Source organism: Myotis daubentonii, chromosome 13 (assembly GCF_963259705.1).
Source record: "Myotis daubentonii chromosome 13, mMyoDau2.1, whole genome shotgun sequence".
Lineage (NCBI taxonomy): Eukaryota > Metazoa > Chordata > Mammalia > Chiroptera > Vespertilionidae > Myotis > Myotis daubentonii.
Window position 1 is genome coordinate 23,182,724 of NC_081852.1, and position 17,711 is coordinate 23,200,434.

Genomic DNA, 17,711 nt, shown 5'->3' on the forward strand with positions numbered 1-17,711 from the left:
ATAACCAAGAATAAATTGGAGACATCATGCCCCTCTACCCCAAAAAGCTTCATGTGCACCTGCTAAGAAAATGAACTTCCTCTTACATAATTACAGTGCAATTATCAAAACCAGGAAAGTTTAACATTCCATAGTCTATATTCCAATTCCATCAAATGTCCCAATAATGTACTTTATATCCTTTTTTCCTGCTGCCCAGGCTCCAATCCAGTTTCACACATTACATATGGTTATGTCTCTTTAGTCTCCCTTAATCTAGAACATTCCTCAGTCATTGCCTTTCCTGACCTTCATGTTTTTAAAGAATACAGGTCAGTTACCGTATAGGATGTCCCTCAATTTAGGCTTGTTTGATTTTTTTATCACAGACACAGCTTTTGCATTTTTGGCAAGAACACCACAGAAGTGAAGTTGTGTCCTTCTCAGTGTATCTTATTAGGAAGCACATAATGCCAGTTTGTTCTAATACTGGTGATGTTAACTATGATCACTTGGTCAAGGTAACCCTCTAAGTTTCTCCAATTTAAAGTTACTATTTTTCCTTTTGCTATGAGTAAGTAATCACAGTAGAGAAACTTGAAACTACCTATATATATATCTATATATATAAAAGCCTAAGCGACTGTTCGACCAGTAGCTATGACATGCACTGACCACCAGGGGGCAGGCACTCCAATCGATAGGTTAGCTCGCTGCTGGGATCTGGCTGATCGGGACTGGGCGAGACAGGCCGGACAAGCCCTGGAGCCCTCCTGTGATCCCTCTCCGGCCCCCATCACGGGGTCCCTCAGCCTGACTGAGCCTTCTCGCAATCCAGGACCCCTCAAGGGATGTCGGAGAGCCAGTTTCGGCCCAATCCCCGCAGGCCAGGCCAAGGAACCCCACTGGTGCACAAATCTGGGCCTCTAGTGTATGTATGTTTAAAAGGTCATGAAAACAAAATGTAGGGAAACTATACACACAACACATTCAATATTCTAACAAGCCAATCTCAAAAGTCATTCTTCAGCATATAATATTCTACAGATGTCTCAAATAATGCTGTCTTCAGGATCTATTTCAGGAGTGAAATTCATCTATATTGTATTTAAGACAAATATATATCAGTGTACTTACTATATTCCATTTATAGGGTCATTTATAGTAAATGCTGGAGATTGTGGTTATCCAAGATTAGTTTCCAACTGCTGCTAGAAGAACATGGTCCATTGTCATGTTGACATGAGATACTACAATAATATTCCTTGCTGGGAGATCTAAAATATAAACTTCTATAATCTCAGACACTGTTCATTTTTAGATACAGAGTTCACTGCATGTGTCTTGGCCCTGGTATCACCTCTTCAAGACAACTTACTCATCACCACTCCACTTTATCACCCCCCCGAATCCTGGGATTCTAGGATACAATAAGAGACATCCCATACTGACACAAAATTCAATGAACAGTATGTCAAAGAGGGGGAAAAAATCTTTCTTATTCTCTTGCCTCAAAGGGCATGTCAGGACCCAACAGACAGAAACTATAAGGAGCACAATTTTTAAAAAAAATCTAAAAGAACATTCCAGTTAAGAAATTATAACTTATGCTCTCTCCCTCCCCAAAAATCACCAGATAAATTATTAGTCAAACTTTTCACAATTAAAAAAGAGAGAGAGAACTTCAATAATTTAAATACGCAGCAAAACTCTCAAATTAGTAGGTATAGTAATACAGTCCAACTATTCTAGATTTAAGAGTTGTCACCTGAGCCAAAGCAGTATATATTCTAACTAAGGATAAAAAGAACCTGAGTGAGTAGCTTTTAATAATTTCCCTATTTGGCCCTGGCTGGTTTGGCTCAGTGGATGGAGCATCAGCCTGCGAACTGAAGGGTCCCAGGTTTGATTCCAGTCAAGGGCACATGCCCAGGTTATAGGCTCGATCTCCAGTGGGAGGCGTGCAGGAAGAAGCCGATCAATGATTCTCTCTCATCACTGATGTTTCCTATCTCTCTCCCTCTTCCTTCCTCTCTGAAATCAATAAAAATATATTTTAAAAAAAGAATCTCCCTACTTATATTGTGATAATTAAGTATTTCCAGTTGTCTTAAGGAATACCTCAAAAACTCCCCAAAACATTTGACAGACAGCAATTAATTTTAACTCTAAAAAGGATATGCTACAACAGTCCCAAGACAATTCAATGTGGAAAGAATATTCTTTTCAGGAAATAGTGCTGGAACAACTAAATATCAACATACAAAAGAATGCAGTTGGATCCCTACCTCACACCATATACAAATATTAACTCAAAATGGATCAAAGACCTGCATGTACAAGCTACAATTACGAAAGTCTTAGAAGAAAATTTAGGTGTAAATTTTCATTAACCTTAGATAGGCAATGCTTTCTTAGATGACATCAAAAGCATATCTTAGATGACAGCAAAAGAAAAAAATAACTGGATTTCTTCAAAATTTAAAACTGTAGTGCTTCAAAAGACACCATCAAGAAAGTAAAAAGATGCCTGACTAGTGTGGCTCCGTGGTTGGAGTGTTGGCCCAAGCACCAAAGGGTCACAGGTTCAATCCCAGTCTCCAGTTGGGGCCTGTGCAGGAGGCAACCAATTGATGTATCTCTCTTACACTGATGATTCTCTTTCCTTCTCTCCCCCTTCCTTCCTCCCTTCCACTCTCTCTAAAATCAATGGAAAAAAAAATCCTCGAGTGAGGATTTAAAAAAAGGGGGCGGGGGAGATGATGATAAGACAAGCCACAGATGGGGGAAAAATATTTGCAAACACATCTGATAAAAGATTTTTATCCAAAACAGTCTCAGAACTCTTAAGACTCAACAAGAAAAAAACAAACAATCCAATTAAAAATTAGGCAGAAGATCTGAACAGGCATCTTACCAAAGATATGTTTGGCAAATATATAAAAAGATGGCCAACAGCCAGCCAGCATGGCTCAGTGGTTGAGGATTGACCTATGAACCAGGAGATCACGGTTGGATTCCTCGATGGGGGCACATGCCTGGGTTACAGGCTCGATCCCCAGTGTGGGGTGTGCAGGAGGCAGCCAATTAATGACTCTCTCATCATTTATATTTCTATCTCTCTCTCGCTCTCCCTTCCTCTCTGAAATCAATAAAAAAAATAAAATAATTTTAAAAAGATGATCAACATTATTAGGGAATTGCAAGTTGAAATAATAAGATGCCACTATACACCTATTAGGCAAATTCTAAAACACTGACAACACCAAATGCTAACAAGAACATGGAACAACAGGAACTCTCATAAATTACTGGTAGAAAGGCAAAATGGTAACACTACTTTGGAAGACAGTTTGACAGTTTTTTACATAGCTAAACAGGCTTTAACATATGATCCTTCATAGTGCATTTGAAGGTGGTTATTTATCCAAATAAGTTGAAAAGTTTTGTACATACAAAAACTGGCACAGAGATTTCACAGTAGCTTTATTCACAACTGCCCAAACTTGGAAGAAACCAAGATGTCCTTCAGTAGGTGAATGAATAAAATGTGGTACATCCAAACAATGGAATACTATTCAGCAATGAAAAGATATGAGCTAATAAGCCATGAACGGACACAGAGGAACCTTAAATTATGTTTTTGAAAGAAGACAATCTGTAAAGGGCATATGCTATATGATTCCAACTATATGACATTCTGGAAAAGGCAAAACTATGATGATAAAAAAGATGAGCGGATTTGTGGCCAGGGGGAGAGACAAATAGGCAGAAGAAAGGATTTTTAGAATGAAAGTACCCTGTATCCTACCTAATAATGGACAAACATGGTAATTAACCATACCTCCACTACACTTCCCATTGGCTAATCAGCAGGATATGCAAATTAACTGCCAACAAAGATGGCGGCCGGCAGCCACGCAGCTGAAGCGAACAGGAGGCTTGCTTGCTCCAGTGATGGAGGAAGCCAAGGTTCCCCAACTGCCACGGCCCAGCTCTGAGCTCCCAAAGCAACAATCTTTCAATTATAGAAGCTAAACAAACCCCAGATACCTGCTTTCAGCTGGCTGCAGCCTCAGAGCTGGAACAGGGCCTCAGAGCTTAGAGCGCCAGTGATGGCAACAGAGTTTCAATTATAGAAGCTAAACAAACCCAGATACCTGCTTTCAGCCAGCCACGGCCTGAGAGCTGGAGCCGGCTCTCAGCTCCAGTGACAGCTATAGAAGGTAAATAAATCCCAGAATAAAAAAGAAAAGAAAAAAAAAAAGAGGCTGGGAGCTTCAGTCACCTGCCAGCCTAAAAATGGCCCTCAGCACCTCACCCAGACTGGCCAGGCACCCCAGTGGGGACCCCCACCCTGAAGGGGGTGTGACCAGCTGCAAACAGCCATCAGCCCCTCATCCAGGCTAGCCAGGCACCCAAGCGGGACCTCCACCCTGATTCGGATCACCCTTCAGGGCAAACCAGCTTGCCCCCACCCGTGCACCAGGCCTCTATCCTATATAGTAAAAGGGTAATATGCAAACTGACCCTAACAGCAGAAAGACTGGGAATGACTGGTCACTATGACACACACTCACCACCAGGGGGCAGACGCTCAATGCAGGAGCTGCCCTCTGGTGGTCAGGGTGCTCTCACAGGGGGGAGCTCTGCTCAGCCACAAGCCAGGCTGATGGCTGCCAGTACAGCAGTGGTGGTGGGAGCCTCTCCTGCCTCCTCAGTAGCGCTAAGGATGTCTGATTGCAGCTTAGGTCTGCTCCCCACTGGCAAATGGACATCCCATGAGGGCTGCCGGGCTGCCAGAGGGATGTCTGATTGCCATCTTAGGCCCAATCCCCCAGGGAGCAGGCCTAAGCCAGCAAGTGGTCATCCCCGAGGGGTCCCAGACTGCGAGAGGGCACAGGCCGGGCTGAGGAACCCCCTACCCCCGAGTGCACAAATTTTTGTGCACCGGGCTTCTAGTGATATTATAATGATGGAAATATGTTATACATGTCCAAACACACAGATACAACTCCAAGAACAAATGATTATGATGTGTCAATGTAGGTTCATCCTTGATAAAAAATATATACTATTCTGGGAATTGATGTGTGGGGAGACTATGCATGTGTGGAGGTAGGGGGTAAATGGGAAACCTATGTACCTCCCTCTCAGTTTTGATGTAAACCTAAAACTGTTCTAAAAAAAAATAAGTCTTTTTAAAAACCTGGGAAAAAATTGGGCTTACAGAAGCTCATATCCCAGAAATATCATAACAGGAATTTATTGTTGCTTTGGGTGGGATGTCAGACCTCCCAGGTCTCCAACATTATATCTAACTAGAGGCCCGGTGCACAAAAATTTGTGCACTCGGGGGGGAGGGGGGGTCCCTCAGCCCAGCCTGTGCACTCTCACAGTCTGGGACCCCTCGGGAGATAACGACCTGCTGGCTTAGGCCTGCTCCCGGGTGGCAGAGGGCAGGCCCAATCCCTAGGTGCAGCCCCTGGTCGGGCTCAGAGCAGGGCCGATTGGGGAGTTGGGGTGCCTTCCCCTGTCATGCACAGAGCAGGGCTGATTGGGAGGTTGCGATGCTACCCTCAGTCATGCTCAGGGTAGGGCCGATTGGGGGGTTGGGGCACCACCCCGTCACCCTCAAGGCAGGGTCAATCGGGAGGTTGCGGCGCCACCCCCGTCACACACAGAGCAGGGCCCATCAGGGGGGTTGGGGCTCCGTACCCTGTCATGCACAGAGCAGGGTCAATCAGGGGGTTGGGGAGCTCCCCGTCATGCACAGAGCAGGGCCAATCAGGGGGTTGAGGAGCTCCCCCGTCACTCACAGGGTAGGGCCGATAGGGGAGTTGGGGCACCGCCCCCTGTCATACTCAGGGCAGGGTGGATCGGGGGTTGGGGCGCCGCCCTCTATCACCCACAGAGCAGGGCCGATCAGGGGGTTGGGGCACCGCCACTCTCACACTCAGAGCAGGGCCGATGGGGAGGTTATGGCTCTACCCCGTCACACACAGAGCAGGGCCGGGGGGGGGGGGGTGTTGGGGCGCCACACCCTGTCACACACAGAACAGGGCCGATCAGGGGGTTGAGGCACCGCACCCTGTTACACACAGAGCCGCAGGGCAATCAGGGGGTTGAGGAGCTCCCCCGTATCAGGCACAGAGCAGGGCTGATCAAGGGGGTTGGGGCGCCTTGCCCTGTCACGAACGGAGGAGGGCGGATAGGGAGGTTGTGGCCCCGCCCCCTGTCACACACAGAGCTGCAGGGCGATCAGGGGGTTTGGGCACTGCCCCGTTACACTGATCCCGGTGCCGGGAAGCCTCGCGGCTCCGCTGATCCTGGTGCTGGGAGGCATATTACCCTTTTACTATATAGGATAGAGGCCTGGTGCATGGGTGGGGCTGGCTGGTTTGCCCTGAAGGGTGTCCTGGATCAGGGTGGGAGTCCCCACTGGGGTGCCTGGCCAGCCTGGGTGAGGGGATGATGGCTGTTTGCAGCTGGTCACACACCCTTCAGGGTGGGGGTCCCCACTGGGGTGCCTGGACAGTCTGGGTGAGGGGCTGAGGGCTGTTTTCAGGCCGACTGAAGCTCCCAACTGCTCCTTTTTTTCTTTTTCTTTTTTTTTTATTCTGGGCCAGCTTTAGCTCTGGCTCCAGCTCTGAGGCCTCTGCTGCTGAAAGAAGGTATCTGGTTTGTTTGGGTTCTATAATCGAAACAATGTATAACTCCAGCTCTGAGATCCCGGGCTCACTGAAAGCAGGTTTCTGGGGTTTTGTTTAGCTTCTATATTTGTTACAATGTTTCTTAAACTGCAAGCTCAGAGGCCGGCAAGGCAGGCGGGGAACGTTGCAGTCCTCCGTCACTGAAGCAAGCAAGCCTCACGTTAGTTTCAAGCTGCCTGGCTGCCCGCCGCCATCTTGGCTGGCAGTTAATTTGCGTATCTCGCTGATTAGCCAATGGGAAGGGTAGCGGTCGTACGCCAATTACCATGTTTCTCTTTTATTAGATAGGATACTAGAGGCCCATGCACCGGTGGGGTCCCTCGGCCTAGGCTGTGGGGATTGGGCAGAAACCAGCTCTCCAACATCCCCCATGGGGTCCTGGATTGCAGGAGGGTGGTTCTCAGGTGATGCACCCCAGAATCAGGATCTCTCCACTCTGATTCCAGGTACATCACCCAAGAACTGCAGCTGCCAAGTCACCGCAGCTCAGCAGCTCCGGCATTGAGCATCTGCCCCCTGGTGGTCAGTGTGCATCATAGCTACCAGTCAAACAGTCTGCCCCCTGGTGGTCACTGCGGATCATAGCTACTGGTCGGATGGTCAAACAGTCACTTAGGCTTTTATATGTAGAGATATGAAGGATTTTTATGCAGAGAATCCTACAATGCAAAGTCAAGTTTGGAAACCAATTATCAGTCCAACATTCTCAATTTACAAGTGAGATCCAAAAAGTTAAATGACTTGAGTTATCTACTAAGACAGTGGTAAAGTCAAGGTTAGATCTCCCAACTCTACCCCAATGATCTTTTTATTATATTGACATTTTTTTAAAATATATTTTATTGACTTTTCACAGAGAGGAAGGGAGAGGGACAGAGAGCCAGAAACATCGATGAAAGAGAAACATCGATCAGCCGCCTCCCGCACGCCCCCCACTGGGTATCCGCCCGCAACCAAGGCACATGCCCCTGACCAGAATCGAACCCGGGACCCTTGAGTCCGCAGGCCGACGCTCCATCCACTGAGCCAAACCGGTCAGGGCTATTATATTGACATTTAAGAAAGCCTAGATTGGTGTGGTAAGACATGTTCTTAGTGACCAATGCTTATTTTCTTCTTTTTCCATTAAACTTTCTTTTCAAAGTGCTCATAAATCATATTTAGTAACCTGTTCTAGAGTATGCCAGGAATAAATATTAACAATTATTACAAGAGTTGTAAAAAAGAAAGAGAAAACCAGGCATATATGTCCTCCCTGATGAAAAAACATACCAATCACCTGTATTCTTGCCAAAAGAATCAAACTTGAATTTGATCAAACCTTTAGGTCTAGCTGGCAATTAACAGACAATAACTGTTATCATGAGTATGCAGAGGGAACTTCACAGTTCAAATGGCCCAGATTCTTCAAAAGATAAATTATAAGGGAAAGAAAGGCATTAACAGGGAATCTGAGATTAAAAGAGATTAAAACATCCTATCAATTTTTTTTTAAAGAGCAAGACTAAACAATTAAGAAACACAGTTTATTATTTTATTTTATTAAATATATTTTTATTAATTTCAGGGAGGAAGGGAGAGAGAGAGAGATAGAAACATCAATGATAAGAAAGAATCACTGAGTGGCTGCTTTCTGCACGCCCCCTACTGGTTATGGAGCCCACAACTCGGGTATATGCCCTGACCGGGAATCGAACCAGTGACCTCTTGGTTCACTGAGCCATGCCAGCCGAGCACAGTTTATCATTTTAAAAGTCAGTATAGGGCAGTGGTTCTCAACCTTCTGGCCCTTTAAATACAGTTCCTCATGTTGTGACCCAACCATAAAATTATTTTCGTTAGTACTTCATAACTATAATGTTGCTACTGTTATGAATCGTAATGTAAATATCTGATATGCAGGATGGTCTTAGGCGACCCCTGTGAAAGGGTCGTTCGACCGCCAAAGGGGTCGCGACCCACAGGTCGAGAACCGCTGGCACAGGGTTACTTTTGAGGGAAAAAGATTGTGTTTGGGATGGAACATATAGGGTTGTTGGCAAAGTTCTTCTTGACTTGAATGGTGATTACAAGAAAATATGCCTTATAGTAATTTATTTTTGTTTTATGTGGTTTATAAACATGTTGTATTTCATAATAAAAAGGTTAAAAATTTAAAAGCTCAGGTAAATTAATAATCAGATTCCAGATATAATATTCTTTGACCAAAATAGCATTTTTTAAATGTTATTTTATCATTTAAAGTATTACAAATAGTACATATGTCTCCTTTTTTTCCCCATTGACCTTCCCCCAGTCTCCCTTACTCCCCTCCCGACCCCCACTGCCAGCACATGCCCTCACTGGGGTTTAGCATTTTTAAAAATGTACTTTATAGCTATTGATTAGGCCTACATATGATCTATAGCAATTCCAAAAATGTAATCCGAATGCTAGCTATTTTTTTTTTTTAAATCACACTGAGGTAGCTTTATTTCCTTAAATATTCCCTTTTTCCTTTATTTATCCCATAAACATTAGTCTAGTTGGCCCAGATAACATAAGGTTACTTTAAACCTGACAGGGAATGTTCCCTACTAGATTTAAAAACAGTAAATAAACAAACCAAATAAATATTTAGTGAGGACATATTATATAAGTAAACTATAATGTACCTTATAGAAAATACAGAAGCACACACTGATCCCCTGGATCTGAAAAAGCTTTTAACCTAGCAAGAGAGATATTTATTTACTTGTCATACCTATAAATTAAATATCTGAGATATTAGTGGGTTCAATCTCCCCTTAGAAAGACTAGATTGGTATCCCTACCTCTCCAACACCACCATATTGTCTCCTTTCCTATAGGCCAAACACTATCTCCTTTACTTTACTTTCATTTGATATGTCCCATCCTTTTCAATTTTGTCTGCTCTTTTTTAGGGCCTTTTCTCTTCTTCTCCAACAATATTTTTGTTGTTGTTAATCCTCACCAGAGGATATTTTTCCATTGATTTTTAGAAAGAGTGTTAAGGAGAGGGAGAGGGAGAGAGGGGAAGAAAGAGAGAGAGAGGGAAGGAGAGAGAGAGGGAAGGAGAGAGAGAAAGAGAGAGAAAATTGATGTGAGACACATCAATTGGTTTCTTCCCCCACAGACCCCAACCAGGGCCAGGGATCAAGCCTACAACAGTGACACATGCCCTTCACCGGAATCAAACCCAAGACCCTTCAGTCTGCGGACCAATGCTCTATCCACTGAGCCAAACTGGCTAGGGTCTTCTCCATATTTTTAAAGGAAGAGTACCAGAAAAGTAAAGTTGAAAGCCAAAACATTTATTTCAGATATAACCCTAAGACAGCAATAAAAGTAATTTGTCAAAGATCAGAATAGACAATGCAGTAAAATGGCTAATAAGCCTAAGTTCAACCTATCTAGTAATCAAAGAAATGCTAATTATAAAATACCAAAGATTAAAGTGATCATATTCAATGCTACTCTGGATGAAACAAGACATTATAAGGAGACATGTGATTTGATGCAAATATTTCAGATTAACATGTATCAACACCCTTCAAATATTCATGTATTCTGGTCCAACAATTCATTTCCAGGAATTCATTCTAAAGAAATAATCTTGTCCTGGCCATTGTGGCTCAGTTGGTTGTGCCTTGTCCCCTGCTGGTTGGATTCCAAGTCAGGGCATATGCCCAGGTTGATGGTTGGGTTCCCCGGTCAGGGTGCAGGAGACAACCAATGTTTCTTCCTCAGATTGATGTTTCTCTCTCTCTAAAATCAATTTAAAAATATATATTTTTTAAAAAAGGAAATAATCTTATCCTACAAAATTTTGGGGAAAAATTTATGTATATAGACGTCTGTATTACCAAAGATATGGTGACACATTACAAGCCATATGAAAAAATAAAATAAGAAAAACTACTTAAATATCCAAAAATAGGAAAAAAGTGCCCGGCTGGCATGGCTCAGTGGTTGAGTATCAACCTATGAACCAGGAGGTCATGGATCAATTCCTGGTCAGGGCACATGCCCAGGTTGTGGGCTGGATCCCCAGTGTGGGGCATGCAGAGGCAGCCAATCAATGATTACCTCTCATCATTGATGTTTCCATCTCTTTCTCCCTCTCCTTTCCTCTCTGAAATCAATAAAAACATATTAAAAAGAAAAAAGTATGCTTAATATACTATCCTATCTAATAAAAGACAAAAAGGGTAACTGACCGTACCTTCGCTATGCTTCCCATGGGCTAATCAGGGCGATATGCAAATTAACTGGCAACAAAGATGGCGATCAATTTGCATACGTAGGCGCCAAGCAACGGAGCGAAGCCGGCTGGCCCGGGGCAGGAGCAGCGAGCGAACGCCGGCGTGGCGAGCGAGGGGCTTACGCGCTGGCCTCCGCCACGCCCCCGGGGCCCGGGCCCCTCCCGGCGAAGAGCGAAGGCCTGGGTTCCAGGCGCCGGAGGAAAATTGATGACAGCAGCCAGGGGAAGGGGCCCCCGAGGGGCCCCAGACTGCGAGAGGGCACAGGCTGGGCTGAGGGACCCACCTGAGTGCACAAACTTTTGTGCACCAGGCCTCTACTATATATATAAACATTAATTAATGCAGAGACTAGGAAGAAGCACACTCAAATTTGAATAGTGAATTCTTTCCAGATGATGGCATTATAGTTATTTTATTTTCCAAATTGTTTAATATGTGTTTATATTACTTTAATAAGCAGGGAAGAAAACCTCTCATATTTTATACTAAAAAAAACTATTTCAAATGTTTTATGGCTTGACTTTGTCTATGTATTACCATTCCTAAGTATCACAGACTAATGACTATTGATTCCCTAAGGTATAAGAATCCTATACATAAAAAAAAAAAAAAGAATCTTATATATTACTTGAAAAGGAAAAGGAGAGAAAGTGAAACCTTACAAAAGGTATCATAAACGTTTCTGACCATGCAGAGACACATTCCAAACATACTCCTCCACAGGGTACCAAGAAATGAGAGATACAATGGTAGTAGTACAGAGGGATAAGCTACAAAGAATGAGAAAGTAACGTTTAGAAAGGTATACTAGGGAATTATCCTTAATCTCTATAATTCAACAACTTCTGCATGGATTGCAGCCCCATTAGAGAAACTGTCAGAAGCAGATAGTCACAAACACAAAATTTTGCACACAATTTAATTTAAACTCTGTCCCTGTAACTCTTTTAGTTTAAGAATCTTTCCTGTAAATGTTCTAATAAGCAAAGTTTTTAGCTGACCCTCCAAAAAAAAAATTTCATCTCTAAAAGATCATTCACATTTAGAAACAGCAGATACCACTTTGATGACTAATTCTAGCATCCTACAAACAAATGATTTACCTTTCCTGAAACAGATTCCCCATCATAGAAAAGATAATGCTTTTCTACTTTGCCATCTTCAGTTTTCATTTCCGCCATTTTCCTGGTTTCCCCATCATTAAGGATAACATCAATCTCACAAATGGGACCAAAAAAGCCGCCAAGAAAACTCTGAAATAAAAGAAAAAGGCTCATAATGATGTTTTGTCAGTTGCTATGTTTTATAATTCAAATTTAATTACCTATGACCTACAGTTAAAGAGACTGTAAATCTGTGAATTTCTAGGAAATAAGAATTTAAATTTAATACAACAATGTAAATACTGTTAATACTGTACACTAATGAGAGGATAAATTCATGTTAAATTTTTTACAATAAAGACAAAAACTACAAATTTAAACATGCTATAATTTCAATCATTTACATACATAACCACTATAAATAATCAAATACATATACCAGAAATCTAAAAATCTGGATTGAAAAGTTACCTTTTTGTAGTTGTACGTCTATAAGGTTTTTTCATTATAGCAGAACCCATAAATCCAAATTACTTGTACAAATCCAGATGAGTTATTATGGTGTACTAACTACTTTCTGTAAAATCTACTGCTATATAAGACTGAACAAGAAGTGTTACATTGTGTAAGCCCTTGGAATTAAACTGGGTCTAATGGAAGAGAGAAATTAAATTTCTCAATTTTTCCAAAGAAAATGTATAAGCCTTGTTCTGTAAATCCTGAATATGACAGACTGTAAGAGACAAAGATCAATTGCTTTTGACTGTCAAAGCATACTAGTAATACAAAATCCATTAGTAACTCCAATATCAGATTTAATTGTGGATTATTTTTGTCATTTACAAAAGCCAGTTTTCTGTTCTTTTAAAAAATTTACAGAGAACAATCTCCTATCCTGTTGTCCTATATCCCTTTAACTCTGCCCTAACAACCAGAATGATCTCTTAAAAACATAAATCTGATCATCATTCTGTTTAAAACCCGTTAGTGTGCTGGTGATAGTATAAATAGGAACACCTATTTAAAAAATAGACGGCACTGTGTGGTAAAGCTAAACATATCCCATGACCCACCAATTACACCCCTAGGTATCGACCCAAACAGAAACTCTTAAACACATGAACCAGGAGACTGTGTAAGAATGTTCACAACCATCACTGTTCACAATAGCGCCAAATAGTTAACAATCCAAATTTACATCAAGAGAATGGATACATTTTAGTCTATATTCGTACAATGAGCAATGGAATGAGATACAGCCACAAACAAGCATGAATCTCACATATAACGTCAAGTGAAAGAGGCCAGACACAAAAAGAATACACACTATATGATTCCATTTACTAAGTAAAAAACATGCAACATACATTATAGTTCTACAAGTCAGGAACTGGTTGGAGAAAGCATAAAGAGAACTTCTGGGTGCTGCTAGTCGTGTTCTGTTTGTTTTTAGCTAAGTGCTTTATACACAGGTATGTTCACTTTGTGAAAATTCATCCAGCTATACACATATTTGTGCACTTTTATATAGCTAATGTTTACTTCAGTGAAATGTTATTTTTTAAAATATTTTTATTAATTTGATAGGAAGGGAGGAGAGGTAGAAACATCAATGACAAGAATCATTCATTGACTGCCTCCTGCACGCCACCCCCTACGGGGGATCGAGCCCGGAATCTGGGCATGTGCCCTGACCAGGGAATCGAACCATAGGTCCATGCTCAACCACTGAGACACAATGGCTGGACTAAAATGTTATTTTAAACACACACACTATTTCCTAACATGGCCTACATATTATTTGGTTCTATCCATTTCTCCAGCCACACATGCCTCAAACAATCCAAGTTCATCAAATTTGCCACTCTCCTTCTTGATCTAGACCAAGTATCCTTCACCTAACTAATTCATCTTTTGAGTCTGTTTGACTCATGTCCATAAAGAGACTTTCCCTAACTTCCTAATCAAAATTGGATTCTCCAAATTTAGATCTCACAACACCTACTTTTGATTATTCTGTACTTTTTCTTACTGTGTTGTTAGCTCATGTGAGAGGGGGTTTTTATCTACTTTCTTCATGCTGTATCCCCCAATGCCAAATTGTTAGCTAATGTGAGCTGAGATTCTTACCTGCTTTCTTTTAAAGAAAATATATGTTTTATTGATTTTTAGAGAGAGAAGGGAGAGGAAGAGAAACATGGGTGTGAGGGATAAACATGGATCGGCTGCTTCCCGCAGGGCCCCTACTGGGGATCCAGCCTGAAACTCAGGCATGTGCCCTGACAGGTAACTGAAGCGACGACACCCAACCAACTGAGCCACACCGGCCAGGGCTCCTAGTTAGCTTTTATATATATTTCTTTTATTGATTTCAGAGAGGGAGAGATAGAAACATCAATGATGAGAGAGAACCATTGATCAGCTGCCTCCTGCACGCCCCCTACTGGGGATCGAGCCCGCAACCCAGGCATGTGCCCTTGGCCGGAATCAAACCTGGGATCCTTCAGTCCACAGGCCCACCCTCTATCTACTGAGCCAAACCAGCTAGGGCTCCTAGTTAGCTTTTATACCCGAAGTTTTCAAAACTTGCTCAAAATAGTGTATTTTCTCCAAAGCGATACAGATATGAGAATGTACAACAGCTCAGATGACTGATATTTACTAATTATCAACAATATGTAAAGCACTGAGCCAAGGGTGGGTGTGTTTGTGTGTGTGTGTGTGTGTGTGTGTGTGTGTGTGTAGCAATTATGAAAGGGTAGAAGACAACGGCCTCATTTGAGTTATAAAATAGAAGCAGGACATAATATTTAATTTTCTCATTCCCCCTTAATATTTCCCCAGAGCTGCTTCCAGAAAAAATGAATTTGAAAACTATAAAAATTATCTTATAGATAAAAAGGAAATACAATGGTAACATTTTTTTCCACATACATATATTTAAAACAGAGCTGAACATTGATTTTAAAGGCTGATATTAAAAGATCAAGTAATCAAAAATAAAATATCAAAATTGCCACTAATTAAAATGCACAATAAACTTGAGTCTTATAAAACTTCCCAGTTAACTAACATTATAATTAAACAATAAGTATTATTTTGACACAATACATAAAAATTAAAAATATGTATAAACTATGTCATCCCTTATTTCCTGTATGCATTAAGTATTTCATAATTAAAAATTAAAAAGTAGACTTAATTTTCAACACAATCAAAAAACTAAGATTGAGAGAGATCAGAAGACATTTTAAAAACCCAGTACTGCATTTGCAAAATAACAACAGGTTGAAAAATAAAACTACAACACTTTTAACAATGTTTAAATAATGATGCCATGAGAATTTAGCACTAGGTTAACATCCAGTTTTTTTACACTAGGATATATCAAAAATTAATTAGTCTTACTAAAAGCCTCCAGAAAATTGTGGATGTCTTACATTTAACAAGTAGACAACAGAGAGAAAAAATATCTGAGAAAAAAATTGTCTTTTTTTCTAAAAGGAGTTGAAAGAAAGGATTCTCTACCCAAAGTTTTGCTTTTGAAGTTTTTATTTCAAGGTGTGCATCTTCTGTTATTTCAAACAAAAAGTCACAAAATTAAAATATTTCAGCCTTGGTTAGTTGGAGGGTCACCATTCCGTACACCAAAAGGTTCTGTGTTCGATCCCCGGTCAGGGTGAGTACAGGGACAACCTATTGATGTTTCTCTTTCTCTTTCTCTCTTCCATCATCTCTCTCTCTCTCTCTCTCTCTCTCTCTCTCTAAAATCAATAAAAACATATCCTCAGGTGAAGATTTAAAATATCTAAAAAATAAACATTTTATTCACGCAAAATCAAAATAAAAAATACTTCTCCCAATATATAAAAAGGAAACAAACTACAGAATTGTCAGAATGGTGAAGACTTGAAGAAGAAAAGGGAATAAAAACTGTGGGGGGGAAAAAGGTTAGGATACATTAATACAGACTTCTGCTGAAATTATAGAAGGCAGTTTTGAGATCTTTAAAGTGAAAGACTACTGAATTCTTCTGGAAAAGCTATCTTCAAGTAAACATTTAGAATATGAGAATTTCAGGAGCAATACTAGGCACTTAAGATACAAGTGAAAACTCATAGATAGCCTTTAAATAACTAGACTGCAATATATGACAGTTAAAACAGTATAGAAATTGTTTGTTTTGTTTTTAGGCCTAAACCTCATATCACTGACTTTAAGATTGTTCATATAATTTGTAAATCCAATATTATTACCATCTAGCAAAATTACATGTAGCTACATTAAAAACCAAACTTTCTAGCTCTCACTGAAGAAATTTCACTAGGTCCAGTGGATGTAAAGAAATGCAACTCAAGGTGAGTGGAAAGGAGGCGCTCAAAATCTATGAAACAGCAAATTTTCACACATATGTGCCCATTTCACAGTTATAAAACCTTAGAATTTAGTTTGACGACTAACTTGAAAATAAAAATAAACTGCTCATGAACATAACTCAAAAGCTTATTAGAAGTAACCATTTTAAATGTAAGCAAAAAGTAGCAGGGCCGAAACAGGTTTGGCTCAGTGGATAGAGCGTCGGCCTGCGGACTTAAGGTCCCAGGTTCGATTCCGGTCAAGGGCATGTATGTACCTGGGTTGCGGGCACATCCCCAGTAGGGGGTGTGCAGGAGGCAGCTGATCGATGTTTCTCTCTCATCGATGTTTCTAACTCTCTATCTCTCTCCCTTCCTCTCTGTAAAAAATCAATAAAATATATTTTAAAAAAAAAAAAAAGTAGGAGGGCCTTTTAAGTTTTCTTTGCAAATAATGTTCAATTAAAGAAGACTCCCCTAACACCTGATGAGGCAAGGTCCCCCAACACCTCCTGCTTAGAATTTATCACAACTGTGATTCCCACGTTAAACAAGTCATTACACAAACGTGTGTCCCCCTCTGGACCGTAAGCCTCACGAGGGCACGGGCTGGCTCAGTCTTGCTCACGGCTCCTGGGCTCACCTAATTATCTGTTGAATGAAAGAGGAAAAGGTTCCAGGCTTAAGAATGAACATGTCCGTCTTCACTTGTATTTATTCAAAGTAACTTTTAAAAATAAACCGAGCCCTGGCCGGCTTGGCTCAGTGGATAGAGCGTCAGCCTGCGGAATGAAAGGTGCCAGGTTCAATTCCGACCAAGGGCACATGCCCGAGTTGCGGGCTCGATTCCCAGTGTGGAGAGTGCAGGAGGCAGCCAATCAATGATTCTCTCTCATCATTGATATTTCTCTCTCTCTCTCTCTCTCTCTCTGTGCTTCTCTCTTCCTCTCTGAAATCAATAAAGAAGTATATTTTTAAAAAGAGCCCTAAACATAAATAAAAAATAAAAATAAACCGAGGTTGGTCTTTTGCCCAAGTGTCATGCAGTGTAGTGAACCGCTGAGCTTTGGGAAAGCAGGTACTATTAGGAGAACACACAGTAGGCGCTCAACAATATGCTTGCGACGTGAAACGAATACGACCATACAATGAGCCAAACGAGGTCAAATCCGGAGACTGCCGGCACACACGGAGTTAGCCGCCATCGTGCCCACGCTAACGCTGCTTCCCCCTGTGTCCGGAGTCCTCGGTCTTCCTCCCTCTGCTCCCGGGGCCGGTTCAGCATCCCAGCGCTAA

General features: G+C 41.5%; 1 protein-coding gene across 3 annotated transcripts in view; it reads right to left on the reverse strand.

Annotated features, from left to right (window-relative positions):
* VPS26A (VPS26 retromer complex component A) overlaps positions 1–17,711 on the reverse strand; it is a 36,960-nt gene that overhangs the window by 18,418 nt on the left and 831 nt on the right. For 2 of the 3 annotated variants that reach the window (XM_059662512.1, XM_059662515.1), the window contains exon 2: positions 12,061–12,210. In XM_059662512.1, coding sequence (XP_059518495.1) covers positions 12,061–12,210 — 150 coding nt within the window. Of the gene's footprint in view, positions 1–12,060; positions 12,211–17,711 lie in introns of those variants that run through there. The other variant, XM_059662514.1, reaches the window with a different exon arrangement.